We start from the raw sequence: 19,557 nt of genomic DNA, 5'->3' as shown, positions 1-19,557 counted from the left end.
GTGCCCAAAATTTCGTCCAGTCAGCATCGGGTAGGCACAAGTGGCCCCCAGGCAGGCAGGCAGGCAGGCAGGCAAAGGCCGTCCGCATTTATCAGCGCGTATCGACAGTTGCTAATGATGTCCTAATTTCGAGATGTCACAGTGTGCGCATAGATAAAATGCTTTGGGGATGTCAGGGCCGAGTACAAGACAAAACGGACGAAAGCCAATCGATGAACAGGCGGCCACAAAATGCCAGACATAACAAATGGCCAAGATGGAGATACTCTGACAAAGCTGCGCTTGCCACGCATGTGGACAGTTATTAATGAGCTGATTGCAGTGCTGGACAAAAGTGGAATTCATTAATTTGACCGACCGGGAAGGTGTTTACTTTTTATCTATGCGTTCGATTAAGCTCTGCCACACTTGAAACTGCGTTAAAGGCTAATCATACGCAACGTGGCCGTGGCACTGGCAATGGCACTGCCATTGCTGGCTTAGCGACAGTAAAAATGCTAAGCCGCTGCTAAATTGACTCGAGTCGGCTAATCACAATCACAATCACAATGACAATGACAATGACAGTGGGTATGACAATGACATACGCAATGATGAGAAGGTTGCTGCCAATGATGCTGATGATGATGTTCATGATGAGGGTTGAACTGGCTCCCAGCTGGCGGCCAGGCCTGTGGCCTCCTCCATCATTAACGACGTACATCACGTCTGCCTGTGGTTGCTCTGCAGCGGTTTAACGCTAATCGCATACAAATACGCGCACACATGAAAACTCGCAGCCGAAGCAGCCGGGGGGCAGGCTGAGGAAAACGCAGTTTCACAAACATTCGCAAAGTACGTGCAGCTGCAGAGCTGCCTGCCGCCTTGCTGCCACTGCCCCAGTGCTGCCTGTTTTGAATAACACGCCTCAAGGATTACGACGCCCAAGTCACATAAACACAGAGAACAACGGACCGAAGCACTTGCATTGGACACTGCTCGTCCTTAGGGTACCCTTTAGCGTGATCAATGAAGAAGTGAAAAACTTTTATGGCTTTCAGTTTGAACCCAGATTTTGTCTTCTCTATTCCAAATCCTTTAACTGGGTTGTGTTTACAGCATTTCAATTCATTGCAACATCTAAGGCTCTTGCATCTTCCCTTTTGTCTACTTCAATAACAAGTACAGGGTATTTAAACATAGACAATCCGTAGCTGTGGCTCTGACTCTGGTTCTGTCTCTGCGTTGACTGCAATTTCAATGTTAATTTGTTAGCCCATGTGGCCAGTGCTCAATGTTCAACAGTTTACCAAAGCTCTTCAACTCCGTTTGCCTGGGTTTTGCGAATATTGTCGCCACATTTTAGGTGCAAGCAACAAGGCAGCTTTTGCTATTAGCAATGCTAATGCCAAAGCTGGCCCTGGCCATGGTCCAACTAAAGTGTCTCACTGTGTGCGTGCGTGTGTGTGTGTGTATCTCTGCTTCTCTATTTGTGCACAATAAAACATGTGACTCACTTGAGTTATGTGCCACATTAACTTGCACAAGTCTTAAGTGGCTTTTAACCTTATTTCGTTTCCGTTTCTTCGCTGCAGCTTTCCGCAGTGCTGCTGCCACACGGTGGGGGGCTTTTTTGGGAGGGTCGCTGCAACGGCTGGCGCTCCTTAGAAAAGTAGCGCACACGCTAAGCCGAATATGCAATGCACTTAATATGTGTGAAATTTTAGATTTAAGCTGAAACTTGTATTCTTGAAGGTAAAGACCTAGGCAAGATGTTGGCTTTAGTCAGTGATTTCTTTTCAAGAGCTTGAAGCTCTGATGTTATCTTGAAACTTGAAGTTTAGATATAATCCAAGTACTTTGGCTTCTTCAAGCTAAAACACTTTATTCAACTCACAATAATACTTAAATATAAAATATTTTTATTATAAATCTTTTTTATCTTAAGCAAAGTAAATCAAAATATTTTGGGTAGTCAAACGCGATACAAAAACAGTTTAAGTGCTTAGATGTTTTTCAATTTGTCCGATTATCAGTAAGCTTACATACGATACGACAAAATCAAAGTAACCAACGTAGGCCAGAGGTAAGCTGAATGTGTTTTATATTTAGCTGGGCGGAGCAGGCGGGCTCTTTAGCTAAGTGCCCAAGCATTGCGCTAGTTTTATTCTCTCTCTCTCTCTCGCAGTATCTATGTGTGTGTGTGTGCAGATGCGGATGACACACATGCGAAACTTAAGTTTTGAGCCGCCTACAAAGCAAAGCAACATTGTGGCAACTGTCAGGGACATGTGGGCCGAAGTTCATAAGCCAAGCCCAAAGCTGGCTGAGAACTGGCAGCAAAGAAACTCGCAATTTAAGGCTATTATCGCATTAAATTCACAAAGCAGCGCAGTCTCATTAAAAATTCGCAACTTACTGAAGCTTGGAGTGAAGTATTGTGCCGTGGGCTTTAGATGGGGAAAAGGCGCCTAAAGCCACAAATGGCAAATCAAATTAGCTAATTGATTTGTTATCAATTGCGGTTGACTTTGGCGAAAAGTTTGTAAGCCAACTTAGAGTGGGGAAGTTGAAGCTGCCAAAAGCCAACAAGTAGTTCATAATAAAGCGATTTAGTGGCTCGCCATTAAATTGAGAGAGACAGCCAGAGACAGAGAGGGCGAGCACGGCACGCACGCACGCATGGCGGGCATCAAGGCAGCTGCGTGTTCGAGCCGCATAAAATCCCCAAACAGACATGTGTGTGTAATGGGTATACATCCTTGTCTGTGTGTGTGTGTGTGTGTGTGTTTGCCTGTGGCATATTAAACAATAATATTTACACGCGAACGCGTCAAAAACAAAATCCAGCTCCAGCTACAGCTCGAGCCTGGCCGAGCCTACAAATATCTAATTGCCAAATGGAACTTTCCTTTTATTTTTTTTTTTGGTTTTTTTTTTTGCTGCGCCATTTGGCAACCAATTCACGTGCAACTAGGTAAAGCCAACTGGCCAACAGCATTATTTTAGGACTGCTCCATTGGTTCGCAGCTATTTAGCCGTCAAATGTTTGCATATTATTTGCCGGCCAACGCCATTTGCCAGATTAGGGCACTTAGTCGCACCCGCAACCACGCCCCCAGCCCCCAGCCCCCAGCCGCCCACCACGCAATATTCAAATGAGCGCTAGAGAGATAAGTGGGGAAATTGAATTTGTAAACAGCCAAGCGACAGCTAGCTACTAAATGTCGCCTTGCATTTGTTACGCTACGCGTACACGGCGTATACTTAATGTCGTGTCGTGAGTGGCTGCAAATAACAAGGTGATAAATTTGCGCGGCGTGTAATTAATGTGCACAGCATAAATTGGCTTAAATGCTCCAAATTAATGTTTACTTTTTCGGCAAGCACATTAAATAAAAAACTTTCGCTCCTCATTTCACACATTTATCGCCAATTTGATTAGATAATAAAAGACAAATTCAACAAATGGGCCATTTGATGTGTTGCTTTGTTACGCGCACACATTAACTTTTTCAATTAAGTTGTCCATCAAAGAGTGCCACAGACAGACACACACACAAACACACACAGATTGAAGTCAATAAATATCAATCCAGACAGGTGAGCTGTGTGCCTGTTGCGCCTTGGATTCGATTAAGCTCACATTTGGGCAAGACTTTAAACAACACATTAGCCCTTAAATAACAACATATAAACAATTTCAAAACTTTAGCTTTATATAAATAGAGTTTATCAAGTCTTCAAAGTTAAGACTGCCAAGACTCATGCACAGCGGCGTCTGCATAAATCTAATTTTAATTTAAAATTTCATCACACACACACGTACTATATATCATGGCAGCATCATAAATTGCAGCCCGAAAATCAATTTCCATTTAATGCGGAAATCCCTTGGAATTTTGAGTAGAACCGCAACAGCTGCGGCGCCCGCTTTGATGTTCGCTTTGTGTTCACAGGAAATTAGAAATCAATTTTTATCACTTACGCACAGATTCTGTAAGAGTAGAGCTCGAGTTGGAGTGCCGCAGTCAACTAAATCGCATCAAGTGTGAACATATTTTCGAGCGCATTCTATTTGCGTGTTGCTGCCAACAGCTGCTGATAGCATTTGCTAGTTGCAATTTGACAGCTGCTTCTAGCTGCAACAGCAATTCGCTTGCAATGCGCAACAAATGCGGCGCACTCCCCCGCACTCCCCTTGTCAAGCCGACCTTGCATGCTCCTCCCGCGTCGTCCACCAGGCGGCAGCTGTTTAGTGCTGCTGCTGCGGGAATATCAAAAGTTAGGCCAGGTACAGACAGACGCACGGCAAGAAAATGGAAAAACTTTCGCACGTATAACATCGACTTTGCTGTGACTTTTTTTGTCTATGTGATTTCTGTTACTTTTCTGCAGCGTGCGCTCTTTTCTGCTGACCTGTGCGAAAGCTCAAATGGAGTTGCTAAGTTCATAAGCTAAAGCAAACGCTTAAGTAAAATTCGGACCACTTCTGAAACTAAAACTGAAACAAAACTTGATGCTAAGTCTAGAAGAGCTTAGCATCAAGTTTTGTTCCCTCTTTTCTTTCAGCTTCGAACAGAGTATTACGCAGTCGAAAACACCCTGCTCTCCATTATTTTTATATTTTTTTCTATCGCTGAAACGTTGTATTCAATTTGTTTTGGCAACAGCTTGGCACAAGTTCTACTAAATAATAAACTCGATTCAAGCAATGCTCACAACAGCAAAAACAACAACAACAACGAGCTGAGGTAGCGGGAAATTCCATTTGGTTTTTGTTGCTTTCATTGTAATTCAATGCAAAAGCATCTCAAGTTTTGTCCGGGAATTAACAATTGTCGAAGCTTCTTTAAATACACTTGAAGTTATGCCGAAGCAAAGCAGGAATTGGAATTGACTTTCATAAGCTCGAAAAGAAAGAGATTTGCTCATATTTCATTAAAGTCACAGTGTTGGTAAGATTGAGGAAGAATGATCTAATGGAAGCTGACATTCAGTCCTAAGATGAATTTTGTATAATCTTTAAACTGCAGTGAATCATGGCTATAGGTATGTGATTTATCTTGGCAAGTGATTCACTCTATGCACATCAGATCAGCTTAAAGCGCCAGCTTGGCAGTCCATACGCATGTGTATTTAATTAACATTTTTAGATGGCATCAAAAATATGATTTTGATCCATTTTGCAGGCAGCTAAAATGAAACGAAAACCGAAAACCGAAAACCATTTGCAGCATGCCGAATGCTCGCTAAGACTTTGGTTCCGGCTGCCGTGGCGGTTATAAAAGCCAGTGCCATATGCGCGTCAGTTAGCTTTATGGCTGCTTCAGGCTAAAATACACATAAACAAGCACACTCCCACGCACACGCACACGCACAGACACACGCACACACACCAGCAATTTAATTAAAATTAATGTATGTATTTTCTGCTTCTCCTCTTGTTTTTCTACTTCATGCTGCTCCTGTTGCTGGCGCTCTTCATATTTCGGCTGCTGCATGCTCCGCCTCTCCTCCGATCCGGCATTTTGATGGCTCCACACACAACAAAAAAAAAAAAAAAAAACAAAACAATAACAACAACGTACAGAAAAAAGGCCATGGTCAGCATGGAGGGACAGTTTCTGGTGCGTCAAATTTACGATGACGAAATAACATACAATCTAATTGGAGCAGCTGTTGAGATACTCAGTAAGTAGCTGACGAGAAGCACTTAACTGGTTATTGCTGTAGTTGGTGGCACATAAAACACGGCTCATAACATTCCTAGCCTGCACATACATAAATACGTATATATATATATTTATATATCCTCATACAGAAATACCTGCCGATGACATATTGGAGCTATTTGGCAAAACATTCTTTGAGTTCTGCCAGGATTCGGGCTATGACAAAATACTTCAAGTGTTGGGCGCTACGCCGCGTGACTTTCTACAGGTAAATTATGCCAGCAAGTACAGTCAAGCTTGGTCATAAAGAACGCAAAGCGGTGCTTAAAGAATTTTGATCTCAGCAGAATTGATGCTGCTGTGGCAGTTCATCTAGCACAGCAAGCACTTTAAGTACTCAACGTTCGCTGTGGCCAGGCTTGGCCAGTGTTTGGCCTGCCTATGTTTAATTAAAGCACATTTCCCATTTAACGCTCATTTCACATGCATCACACAGCATCTCACCTGGCCATGCCGCACCCTGTCTCGCCTGCGCAGTTTGCCTTTTGCTGGTGCCAATTTCGATGCAAGTCATTTTTCATGTTGCCATCCAGTTGCTGCTCGCTTTCAGTCGCATTGATAAGCATTATTTTGCTTCAGTGCACGCAGAGAGAGAGAGAGAGAGAGAGGCACACACTCACACACAAATATATACTCACGCAGCTTGATTGGGGTGTGGCCTGGCCTTTTGTTGCACTCACATTCGATTTATTTTCAATTTTCCACACTTTTCACCGCACCATCAACGGTCCTCATCATCAGGCATCCTCGTCATCCATCTGAGCCCCATTCCTTAGTCATAATGAAAAATGAAATTGAATTTTTGCTGCATTTTCATGGGAAAACATTTGTAAAAACAACAACAACAACAACGACGACGATGACAACAACAATAATTTTATGGCTTGCATATAGAATCTGGATGCATTGCACGACCATTTGGGCACCCTGTATCCGGGCATGAGAGCGCCCTCGTTTCGCTGCACGGAACAGGATGGCGAGCTGCTGCTGCATTATTACTCGGAACGCCCTGGCCTCGAGCACATTGTCATCGGCATAGTCAAGGTAAACGGCATTGGTCAACCACCTGACACCTGCTCACGAAGTTAACCCGTCGCATTATCTTTTACAGGCCGTCGCCTCGAAGCTGCACGGCGTCGAGGTGGAAATCGACATTGTCAAGCGCAAGGGGGAGCCCATCGATGAGGCCGAGAAGGAGCGCGCCCTGGCACGCGAGCAGCAACAATTGGACACTGAGACGACAGCTGGCGGATCCGATGAAGCGGCAGCCGATGCTGCTGCTGCTGCTGCTGCTGCACCCGTTCAAGTTCCACCCGAGCACAATAATAATCACAATGCCAACAACAACAATGACAGCAACAACGGCGCCAACAACATCAACAACAACAACGATGCTCAGCAAATTGCTATTGAGCCGGGTAAGCGAAGCAGAATCCAGGCCAACAAATTGCTCTAGGCTCATTACGTACCCTATTAACAGCGGGTATAATGGACTAGCGCGTTCCATATGCCACAATTAATAGCTATTGGATAGTATTTGTAAATTACACAACAGTCAGCAGAAAGCGAAACATTTTAAAGCTAAGCCAGCCGCAGGCGTCGACTGTGACTAGCTGAAGTCAATGGGGTATTGGGGCTTAGAGTATCAATGGAGACTAGCGATGGTCTCGTGACCTTTGAGCTCAGAGTTTTAGGTCCTGGATAAGCTAACGAAATAATTTAGTTCACTCTCACTCGTGTCACGAGACAGCACGTGCTCATCTCTAGATATACATATGTATTTTGTGCTTGTTCTTTGGCATTGCTATTAATCTTCAATTGTATTGGCCTCAACCAATCCACAATCCACAGCTGGCGAGCAATTGCCGGCCACATCGAAGGCCACAGGCGGCGCCTCATGTGGGCCACTCGTGCAGGATAGCTTCGATTGCGATGGCGACAAGGACCAGAAGTGCCTGCGCCTGCTGAAGAACAAGAGCGACGACATCGAGCGCTATGACCACGTACAGTTTCTGATACGTGAAATCAATGTGGCCGCCAAGTCGCAGGTGGATGCCAAGAAGGATGAGCAGGCGGCCATCGATGACATGGAGTTTCTCTGCGAAGGTAAGGCAAAAAGCGTTTTCTATTAATTTGGCTAATTGCCAGGCTAATCGGCAATGTGAACCCTTTGGCCAACAGCGCCCCTCATCTCGCCAGCGACTTTCTGCAAGGTGTTCCCCTTCCACCTGATGTTCGATAGACAAATGAAAATCGTGCAGGCCGGCAAGGCCGTATCCCGCGTTATACCCAGGTGAGTTAAGGACTAATGGACGCCGGCCCAGGCTGGGCATTGTCATGTTTGCAATTAGCCATTATGACCGACCTTCTACCATCGCCGCAGAGTGGCCGAGGAGAACTGCTCGCTAATCGAGGTGGTGGAGGCCATTAGACCACACCTGCAGCTAACGTTCGAGAACATTCTATCGCACATAAACACCATCTATGTGCTCCAGACGAGGCAGGGCGCCATGAGCAGCCGGCTCGAGCAGCGCTTTCTGAGACTTAAGGTAAGCGTTGCTAAAGCAAGCTTGGCTCTCTCTCCCTCTCTCTCTCTCTCTCTCTCTCTCTCTCTCTCTGTTTCTCTTTTTAATTCTGTTTCCCTTTAGTCAGTAATCAACCGTATTTCAGTATGCGGTCGCACACACCCACACACACACTCAATACATAAGCCACATGGCCGTTTAAGCACAGCCGCCACCATTGAAATTGAAACTGAAATCGTTTTGCATTAAATTTAATGCGGCTTGCCACAAAAGCATTACATTAAACTCATTTTTACGATAATTGTTTTGTTTTTAGCTTAATTTTTTACTCTGCCATCTTCCAGGGACAAATGATGTATATACCCGAAACGGATCGTATACTCTTTCAGTGCTATCCGAGCGTCATGAACTTGGACGATCTAACCAAGTGAGTAGAGCGTCAAAGCAACAGATATAAATTTCAATTTAATTAATATATTTCTGCGAAAAGTAACTGATTCAAGTCGTTTCATAATTTACTATTCCTGCGCCAGCTTATGTACACAAATTTTCCAACTGAATGCACTGAAATTTGTATTGTAGTCACTGATTATGACAGCAATAATTTCATGACCTGCTGCCTTGCCAATACAGCTAGCTATTGCTATTTCACTATTTCGCCCACTCTGTCTGTCTCACTTCGTAAACATTTTCGCTGTCTGTCGTTCTGTGGGCCAAGATGGCATTAATGTTGCTTCGCCCTTCTATTGTTACATAATATGGCTTCTCTAAAAGCGATTTCTCTGACATAAGCATAATCCCAAATGAATGCAGACATTGTAGCATGGCAGATCTGCTGCTATCTGTTGTGAATTAAAATTACCTAAAGCATAAAAATTTACATTTGTTTATTTAAATGTAGATTTATAGAGCAGCTGCTGACACTTTATGGCGCCTTGTTTATTATTTGCGCCTCGGAATTGGAAGAAAAGGCAAATATGTTGCTTGAATTTATTGGCGACAGCAAATATGTATTGCCACCTGACTATAAGCCGGGCCACACGCACCCTCAGCTAAAGCTGGCTGACGTGTACGTTTTTTATTTTCGTTGCCGAAAGAAGAAGCCAAGTTAAATCCAAATAGACTTAAGTTATATAAAATGCGCGTCATTTTTTGCCAATTCCAATTCAGCCGCACAGCTCACAGCAACATTATTTATTATAGGAAGGGGCTCTACATTTCGGATGTGCCGCTGCACGATGCGGCCAGAGACTTGGTGCTGCTTTCCGAGAAATTCGAGGCGGAGTACAAGCTGACCAAGAATCTGGAAATGCTGACGGATAAGCTACAGCAAACGTTTCGCGATCTCGAGAGTGAGAAGCAGAAGACGGACAGGTAAGAAAAACGATGCCAAAGCGTAACACAAATAGAAACACATTAGTAAGAGCGCACAGCAAGGAGAACAACGAGAAGAAATCGTTGCATGCTTTCAGGCGCGAAATTAAAATTACTCGAACATTTTCTTTCCATTTGTTTGTCATTTGTTGCCGTTGGTATTTCTGCCTCGCCGCTGCGCCTCTGATGGTGATGCTACACACCAGGCTACTCTACTCAGTGCTGCCCAAGTCGGTGGCAAATGAGTTACGACATCAGCGTCCAGTGCCGCCCAAACGGTAAGCCAAAAATCCCCAACCACGTTTAACAAACCACGCTGGGCTCGTGTCGTGCCGCATGATATGAACGAATCGAGTTTGAATCTTACAAGCCAATCAAAAAGCACTTATATTCATTGAAAATACTGTGCAAGGAAGCTATAAAAGTCCTCCTACGTCGTAGGGCTTGTTGTAATAAGTCAGCTGCGACAGGTGCGTGTTGGTAATAGATATTTGCTAACACGCATTCAAATGAGTTACTAAATTAATAAACATTGATATAAAACCTGTCACGAGTCAACACGACATACATAGAGGGCCATAAACATAGAGATGAGTCCTCTTGGGCTGTGCTCAGTCAGGTAGAGTCAAGGCTTAATCAAATGTAATTCAGATCAATCGTATTAATCGTGTCACGAATCAACACGACACGCATTCATTACCATTAAGATATAGGTAAGTCGTCCAAGACGCCTCGGCACGACACGCAACCAGCACTAGGCGCCCAGCCAGAGCTGTCAATGGCCGCAAACAATTTGCTATTTGCGCAATTTATTTAATGCTTATATATATTTTGACAGCTACGACTCCGTAACGCTGATGTTCTCAGGCATTGTGGGCTTTGGGCAATACTGTGCGGCCAACACGGATCCCGAGGGCGCCATGAAAATTGTGAAAATGCTTAACGAGCTCTACACGGTCTTCGACGCGCTGACCGACTCCAAGCGCAACCTGAACGTCTACAAGGTGAGTGCCATTAATATATATATATTTTTGATGAATATCCATTGAATGCACTCGCCTCAATGCGTCTTTAATGGCTGTCAAAACGTTGCCATCAGCCTGACACTTAATTACAATTTTATGCTCGGCCACAGAGTGTTTGCAAAATTTAACCGGGTCAAGCTCGCTTTTAGGTCAGCTGTCAATTTGCCTGGCAGCCATATGAATATCTATTTTCTCTACTCACACACACACACACGTGTATGTTATTTACTCGCCAGGTGGAAACTGTGGGCGATAAGTATATGGCCGTCTCGGGCCTGCCGGATCATTGCGAGGATCACGCCAAATGCATGGCGCGCGTCGCTCTAGATATGATGGACATGGCCAAGAATGTCAAAATGGGCTCAAATCCAGTGGTAAGTTAGATAAAATCTTAGCTTAATTAAATATTCAAATATTGTATGTGTCACGTGTCAGCTGGCAAGGCATGCCTTTACATGTTATCTTATTGCTTAACTTGGCCTCTTAAGCATCATCTTAACTTCTCAAATGAAATTTCAAAGCTCTGCCCAAATCGAGCTAAATTCAACATATTTTAGCTCTAGCTCATGGCATTTCCATTTGGTCAATTTTAATAATAATTGGCAATCAATAATTATGAAGCATTTCAATTGATTTGTCAGTTTGAATGCTCATCGTAATTAATGGGCCATAAATAAATCAGTTTTATGTAGGAAATAACTCAGTTACGGCATTAATGAAATTTGAAATCAGCTTGGAGTTGCAGCAGTTGAGCACGCTTAATAAATCGTTAGTTAAAAACAAGTTTGGCGCAAACGCGGCTCAAATCTGTGTTGTTGCAAGTTACGAGTTGCTGTCTGTTGCACACTTGAGGCGCGACAATATTAAATGAATGCTGCAAATTGTATGCATAACTAATGTACAAGTTTTCAAGTGCCACAGAGGGCTGTGGGGCAGGCCCAGGCACAGGGACAAAGACAGAGACGGCTGTTGGCAGTTGCGAGCTGCCAGTTGCCAGTTGGCGCTCAGTCGTTTGGCTGCCTGCTAATTGTGCGCACTGAATGCATTCGAAAGTTACCCCCAATTCGTGCGAAGCATCAAGTTGAACACGCTGCGCGCAATTTGCTGCTGAATGCATTTAAGCAACGGCTCAATGTTGCATAAATATCAATGGGGCACAGACTCACAAATTGCCGTGACAAGCAGCACGTAAAATATTAATAAAAAAAAAACGAACTAAAACGAGGCGTTCGAGGAGATGCCCTTTCAACGTAGCAGAGGAGACTGAAAAGCAATTTAAAACACAACTGTCGTACAGCTTCCAGACTTTAATCATTTTTTGATATCAGCATGGGCTATACGAATTTGCAAAGGTTTACTTATTGAAGGTTCGACTTCAAAGTTCACTTAGCTCTGAATAATGTATTGTTAAATATATAGCTATATATATATAAAGCTATGTCGGAATCTTCGAAAATACAAAAATCTGATCTTCATTTTTCTATGATTAAAATACCTAAACTAATTATAATATTTCTAAAATCCCACTCAAATCTGATCAAATATATTAAATAGATATAAATATATATATATATAGTTACATATATATATATATACATATATTCATAGTATCTGGTTCAGCCCGTCACATAGGTTTGCATTAAAATATAATACCCTCTTAACATTTGAATAGGTTTCGTCGCATAAAAATAGTTGATTTGCTGCAAAAGTTGCGCTGGCAAAAAGTTGTAGCAAATTGTGTAAATTGCTAAAATTAATTCCAAATTGATGACACCGTGTCAGAACACAAGCATCAAGTTGTGTGACGTGCTTGGGTTGACAACACGTGCCGCTCCCTTCATCCGCCGCCAGCGGCCATCTCTTCCCTAAGACCTTGGCAGCCCGTGCCACTTGACCGTCAGCTGCGTCGAGCTGCGGCTTGCTGCAATTTGAAAAGGCTTTTCCAAAGGGTATGCAAATTTGTCACTATCGCACATAACAAGCGGAAGACACTTTGATCCTGTGCTTAGTTTGACTACAGATTTCAGAGTTGTTAACAGCTGAAACCGTGTCTCGTTCTGTGCCTCATCTCTGCTTGCCGGGCATATTGCTGCATCAGCGATTGGCATCAGACTACTTTATTCCATAACTTCTAAATTATATAGTATCTATATAAACATATTTAAGGGTATCTATTCTTCTATACCTTGACCAAACTAGTTTTTCCTTAGATCTCTTTCTGTTCTCTCTTGTGGGCTTAAACACTTTGAATGCTTGAGCTTAAAATATACGACAGACATGTACATAGGAGTATATATATATAGATATGTGTGTGCAGGAGAACATGGGGATGTCGACTTGATGGCATCCTTCACAATTACAGCAGCCCAGCGACGGCGCCGATGTCAGCATTGTTGTACGTGTGGACAATGCTTGTGGCTGGTTGCAGTCACTTGCAGCATGTGCGGCAAGGCGTGTAGCAGGAAGTCGTCCTCGAATGCTCAGCTCATGTCGCCCGGCTTTATTGTCAAAGTTGTTTTTGCTAGAATTTCCATTGCAAAGCCTCCCCACAGCCTCACCTCGAGTGCGGTGTCTTAAGCCATCGGGCCATTCGTCTTGCACTCGTATTGCATGCAATCCGACCACTGTGAACTGCTGCGGCTGCCACCATTGCTCATATTTTGAGTGATTGCTTTTGGTAATACAGCCGGATGCACGTAGCCAGGCTAACTCCGGCTCAACTTTGAGGCATGTGCGACTGCCAAAAGCCACAAATAGAAAACAAGCAGAAAACAAAATCATATCGAAACAGACTAAACTCGTTTGCCGCTCGACAGGCAACGCAACAAATTGATAGATGGTTCGAAATGCAATTAACAAATCCCAACAGGATTCGCTTTCCTGCTGCTGCTGTTTGACTATTTCGCGCTTCATTAGCAGCACAAAAACAACACGATGGAATGCCCTCACTGTGAAAACAATAAAAACTGTAACAGAATACCCCTGAACACAGTTCCACCTACCCTCCACCTTCGGCCCCCTGATGTAGCCAATTATGCAATTCTGTTTTCCTAGCAAAAAGCTTTCTATTCTTTTGGCTCGGTCTGCCAGCTGCTTGCAATCAATAAATATTGCTACAACTGTTCAAATAAACTTTCGCTTGCAGTTCCTTTGTTAATACCCTACACAAAATATATTAAGCATTTGAGTTGATGCATTTGCTAAAGTTGATAGAACTGTTGAGTTATGTTCATGTAGCAACTGTCTTTAAAGCAAATATATCTAACTGATATACTACTTTTAGATAATGTATTAATATTTGACTCTTTGGTGCATATGAGTCGAGTTAATTAGTGCACTTATAATCTAATTAAAGACTAAAAAGCTAACTAGCTTCAGCATTAGACTGCCATTGAGTACTATATATGTCTGTACTAGCTAGTCTGAGTCTAGTAAGCTCTCCATTTTGAGCTCTTATTAAATAGTAACTTATATTCCATAAGGTCTTTCATGGAAACTGCTTCACTTTAATTCTAATGCATCATATCAAAATTACATTTGCTTGCCACATGGTCGACCAGACATTGATTTAATTCAGTTAGCCGCAGTTTCTGCATTCAGTCAAGCTACAAATAGTACAAGCATAAAAGCTTTGGACACGCTTTTCAATGCTGTCCAAATGAATGGGGCGAAGTTTTCGCCAGTTTCCACATAGCCCACTTTTGTGCGACCTCGCCACGTTCAATTGCCGAAACTAAGAGACGTAATTAAGCCAGCATACTCTCTTATATCGATACCCTGTACGCAATCAGGCCAGTGAAAGGGTTGATTGGTTTTTGACAGTCTGTTTATCATATATATCTGTTCTAAAAATATTTCATATGCAAATGAGTAGAATTTATTAGATGTTTCATATGTTGATTAGATATTATTGCTTTTTAACTTGATTTCTTGGCAGCAAAAAAGATTTTATATGGCATATGAGCAAGATATATTCGATATTTAATATGTTAATAAGATCAAATCGGTTTTCGATTTGACTTTAGACAATTAAAAGAGTGTTTCCCCTCGAAAATGAACTCTTTTATGCTAATTTCTTGATTTTATATTTCATAAAGAATTCTGTCGGCCTTCTATTTTCCATTCAAAATAAGTTATAAGTAAACTGCTTTTCAGATAGAAATTTCATCTCTCCTCAATACAAGAAATGACTTTACTTTGCACTTACTTTTTGCTTACCTATGAAAACATATATCTGCCAGCCAGATCGCTGGAACTTCTGCGACTACAGTGCAACTGGCAGTCAAGTTGATCGACTGTTTGCAATTGTTGTTCCCTGCATTGGCTTTTCATAGCGTACACAAACAATTGCACACATGCTAGCAGCTAGTCAAGCATCTAGTCACCTTGCCACAAATTCCTGACCCGTTTGGGGCAATGCCACCTGCTGGGGATTGTCGCCTTTTGCTTTTGGGTTTTTGGTTTCTGCGTTTTGGTATTTTGGCCGCAGCCGCAGCTCATTTCATTTTAAATTTAATTAAAGAAAACTTTCGGGCACCGCAGCAGCAGCAGCAGCAGAGGATGTGGCTGTGGCAGTGGCAGTGGCAACTGCAACTTTTTCAAAGTAATTGTGGCAACTTCTAGCCGGTTTGGCTTGGAACTTGCAACTTGGCACATTTTCGTGCAGAACTTGAGTCATTTTTGTTGGCCTTCTTTAGCCACTCGCTCTCTTTGAAAGTTTATTAGCTGTATGAAGTGTTGGACTTGGTAATCTGCGCGTGGCACATTCTTTAGCTGGGTGTTGAGCAAACATTTTATTCAGTTAATAAATTAGAAACTTAAGGAGCTGCTGCTCGTCTATAAAACGGGTTTGTCTTAAATATGTGTTTATCCATTCACAGCAAATCACGATTGGCATCCATTCGGGCGAGGTGGTCACCGGCGTCATCGGCAATCGTGTGCCCCGGTATTGCCTCTTTGGCAACACGGTCAACCTGACGAGTCGCACCGAAACAACCGGCGTGCCCGGTCGCATCAACATCAGCGAGGACACCTATCGGTGAGTGCAAAACAAAAAAACGGAAGAACAACAAGAAAGATTCTATATAATTAGCTAAGCGGCGGGTGGGACGGCATTGATTGGGCTATTTGGTTGACATCATGGACCGCAGCATAGGCCGCAACGGCTGCCTCCATGGCCTCGTCGCCCCTGAGCCCGTCGCCGGTGGCCACAAAGGCGGCGACAGCTGCCTTCTCAGCATCGGTGACTGCCTCTAATAGCTGCACATGATTCTCGCTCTCGTCCTCGCTCTCTGTGCCGCTGCTGATGGTCTCCAGGCGTTGCATGGCGTTTGTCAGCCGCTGCACCGGCTTCTCCGGTGGCTGCAGCTGCGTTCCGTCCAGCTCCTCGGTGAGGTCAATGTAGCGCTGCAGGCGCTTGGGCAGTCGCAGCGTATCGATGCCATTTGGCAGCTGATTACGCTCGCGCAGTACATCACGAATACGGCAGCTAAGCGACAGAGTAAAGAAATTTCGTTATATCACAAATATTTGACTTTGACTTTTTGTTAGCAAACTATCTGCCAGCTAAATGGGTTGAGTATATGCCCAGAGTTGGCCGTAAAGCTAGCAGCTTTCAGAACTTTCTCTTTGGCATTTCGCTGCCTGTCAATCTTTACCAGCTATTTCATAAATTAATTTAAGTTTCACATAATAAGCTGCTATAGCAAGAAAATAAAGTAGAAAGAGCTAAAAAATCATGCGAAAAAAAAAGAAATGAACAGCGCACAGCTCAGCAAAGTTCATGTGCTTAAAACTTTTGTTGTAAGAAAATTTCTATAAACTTTACTTTTGCACAAAGTTGCGTTTCTCCTCCTTTTTTGCGGTATTCAAGAAAAACAGTAACAAATGTGAACGACTCGTTGATGCCCTTTAAAAAGTATTATTTTGGTGAGAATTTCGGACTCTGATTTGATATGCTTAAAAATTCCTTTTATAGAACTGGATATTTTCCTATATCTCCTCAAATGTGTATAGTATTTAACTTGACATACACACCTTACAATGGACCAAGTTTATAATCCATCTTTAATAAATTCAGAGCCAGAGCCCTGCTCAATTTACAGGGTATAAGGAGAGCAAAGGAGGAAAAGAAGTTCAAGTGCCGGAAATGGTGTGTAGATTTTTCTTCTTGGTTTTCTTATTCGCACACTTTTTCACTTTCCCCACTTGATTCGCGCGCAATCAAGCGTCTTTTTGAGGCATAGTGAAAGCTGCTTGCGAGTCGGCCACGGGAAAACCGCTGAACCTTGCCCAAGTGTGTGTATGAGTGGGCTTTTCTCAGGCAATTGCGAAATACTCTGTGCGAAATGCAAAAACTTGAACAGCAACAACAAAATTGACAGCATAAAACGAGGCGACATCAGCTTTAGAATATGCTAATCTCTCGCTTAAGCTGTTCGCCACAGTCAGCTGGGAGCAACTTTTTATGTAGCTGTTAATTTGCGTTGTCAACATTATTGAGAGCTGTAAATTATGGCCGTCTTTTGTGCCGGCCACTTTATGGGGCGCCACCAATCAATGAAGCGTGTCCCCAAGCAACTGCAGCTAAACGATCATTAAAATAACGAGCATACGCGGCGTATACGCCATATCTGGACTGAGACTCAGATGCGCTTTGTGGCATATGAGTCACATTAATAGGGCTTTAATTGAACACAAATTGTCGCCTTTGAAAGAACTTGAACTGAGGAGGAAAAATGCATAAATCGAATGCCAAACGGCAGCCAAAGGCATTGAAATTGAAATCAGTTTTACGAATGCGGTCACAACCGCACTCAATGCAATGCCTGCATATATATTGATTGCTGAATATAATATGCATGTAAAGCACATATATAGACTATATATATTCACAAGCCATAAAAGCCATGTCCAGTTGCACAGCCAAAGAAAAATAAACTGGCAAACAGTTGAAGAAAAATGCAAACAAACTGAAAAATGTTCGAAGGCAATATGTATACTAGAAGATACCCTGTAAATGTTAAATGTTAAATGTTAAATGTGTAGTTCTATTTGAAATTAATTTTATATGTAGGAAAAAATTTTGGTTAGTAAAGCTTTCATAAAAATTCAATTAAAAATGGAAGAAGACAATTAAGACCTAAGAGCCAAGAGTCCACTGAAAAATATAAATATAAATATAAACAGCAATTACACTTCTGCTATGGGCTTAAAATATAGAAAAAAAAATATAATATATCCCAGCCTTTCTCATCATTTCCACTTTGCAATCTAATTGTTAATCAAGGAGTTAAAATTAAACTAAAAACTAATTTTCAAGTCTAAAAATTAAAGGGAAACTGCAAAGCCTTGCTTTCAATATAGTCCACACCCGTTCAACTTACAGGGTATTAGAGCGCACACAAGTACAAGTGGCCTGTGTGGGTGGAGGAGGCAAAGTCGTTGCGATATTTGTATGACACGTGAGTTGGCAAATGGCAAACATGCGAAGCAAATAGAAAAAGTTGGGGGTCAATGCGTGCTGCGCTTGCCACAAGCCGAGCGCAAAGTGGAAAAGCCACAGCAAACTTCTTTGTAGGCAACTTATCAAATTAGTAAATAGCTTGACAGCTTATCGATTAAACTGCTGACTACTAATCAAATTTGTACGAAATTCAATTAAATTTGGCCAACAGCTGTTGGCTGAAGCGCAACTTTGCTTAAGCTGAGAGCTCGCTAAGCCCTAGCGATTGACATAATAGACAAAAGGAAAGCGACTATGCCGTAAGCCAGGTCATTAAAGCGGCAGAGAGCCAAAGTAAAACAAAGAGCAGCCAAATTTAAGGCCAGTTGGCAGGCGCAACAGAAGCGTCAACAAAATGCTTTGTCAAACTGTCTGTCAATCAGACAGGCCCGAGCGCTGCGACTTTTGTACTTATTAAATTTTCCGGGCTTATCGTCGAGAGCTGGTGAGAGTCGAGCACCAGCAGCAATCTCAGCCAAAGTAATTGAATAAAAAACAAAGTTGAGCTCGGCTGCCAAACGTCAGCAGCCATGTGCCTCGCCTGTCAGACCGTGACCCATCAGGCATCCTTTCAGCCGGGACTTCAAAGACAAGTGGACAGTAGACGCGGCCCCTATAAGGCACAAAGTTCGTTCTCAGCTTTCAGTTGATAATTACCGGCACAAATGTCGTAGTGTCGGCACACCATAGACCTGTTCCTTGCCAATGATTTTGTCCAATAGAAGTCGTCCATAGCGCTCGAAGAACATTTCACGACGTGTCCCATACACCAGCGGCTGCAAGGAGAAGACATAGACAGAGCCAGGTTAAAAGGGAGCAAGCAGCACACTTGGCCTATAAACTCAGAGAGTTGTGACTGCCCGCATCTGAACACATTTCATCTGTCAGCCTGAACGAACAGATAAACAGCTCAAGTACCCAAAAATAGTTTCCACCTGACGTTTGCCAAAGGAAATGTCTTGAATCTCGACTTAAAGCTGCATTGTATATGAATTAAATATAAGAAATTCTATTTCATTAAAGGTTTTTCCTTTCATAACTCAAATGAAAAATAATAATAATAATTTGCAGTTAGTTCAAATAATTTTATTACTATTTTTTGCTGATACAGAATTATATAAAGAATTTTTAAAGTTAATTTGTTAAGAAAACTTCAGCTTTTCACACATTTTGCCTGGCACCTTTTTAAAATCGTGGCGAAACTCTTTTTAAGAACTTTCACAGGGAAGACAGCACAAATGCTGAGTGTCAGTTAAATGTTTGTTTGCAACTCACCTTGAAAGGCATTTCAATCATGGCCACATTGCGCAGCAGAATCTGGAGACAGAGCACCAGCTCGTAGCTATAATTGCGTCCATTCTCGATGAGTTTGTCGAGCAGCGCAATTATCACGGAGGTGCCCCCATCGGGCGGCT

General features: G+C 42.7%; 1 protein-coding gene across 6 annotated transcripts in view; it reads left to right on the top strand.

The window, feature by feature from the left end:
- The window catches only part of LOC111597882 (guanylate cyclase soluble subunit beta-1), a 50,587-nt gene that overhangs the window by 16,921 nt on the left and 14,109 nt on the right, over positions 1-19,557 (top strand). For 3 of the 6 annotated variants that reach the window (XM_023312811.2, XM_023312809.2, XM_023312810.2), the window contains 13 exons: positions 5,573-5,673; positions 5,804-5,922; positions 6,609-6,758; positions 6,826-7,132; positions 7,566-7,820; positions 7,896-8,007; positions 8,098-8,263; positions 8,584-8,666; positions 9,443-9,613; positions 9,820-9,891; positions 10,452-10,617; positions 10,875-11,012; positions 15,519-15,676. In XM_023312811.2, coding sequence (XP_023168579.2) covers positions 5,583-5,673; positions 5,804-5,922; positions 6,609-6,758; positions 6,826-7,132; positions 7,566-7,820; positions 7,896-8,007; positions 8,098-8,263; positions 8,584-8,666; positions 9,443-9,613; positions 9,820-9,891; positions 10,452-10,617; positions 10,875-11,012; positions 15,519-15,676 — 1,988 coding nt within the window. In that variant the 5' untranslated portion in view covers positions 5,573-5,582. Of the gene's footprint in view, positions 1-5,572; positions 5,674-5,803; positions 5,923-6,608; positions 6,759-6,825; positions 7,133-7,565; positions 7,821-7,895; positions 8,008-8,097; positions 8,264-8,583; positions 8,667-9,442; positions 9,614-9,819; positions 9,892-10,451; positions 10,618-10,874; positions 11,013-15,518; positions 15,677-15,730; positions 15,810-16,615; positions 17,354-19,557 lie in introns of those variants that run through there. The other 3 variants (XR_002751353.2, XM_023312812.2, XM_023312813.2) reach the window with 3 other exon arrangements.

The sequence above is a fragment of the Drosophila hydei genome, unplaced genomic scaffold (genome assembly GCF_003285905.1).
Source record: "Drosophila hydei strain 15085-1641.00,03,60 unplaced genomic scaffold, DhydRS2 tig00008119-arrow-pilon, whole genome shotgun sequence".
Classification (NCBI taxonomy): Eukaryota; Metazoa; Arthropoda; class Insecta; order Diptera; family Drosophilidae; genus Drosophila; species Drosophila hydei.
Note: the sequence above shows the minus strand (reverse complement) of the source record. Positions and strands in the feature narration are given on the sequence as shown.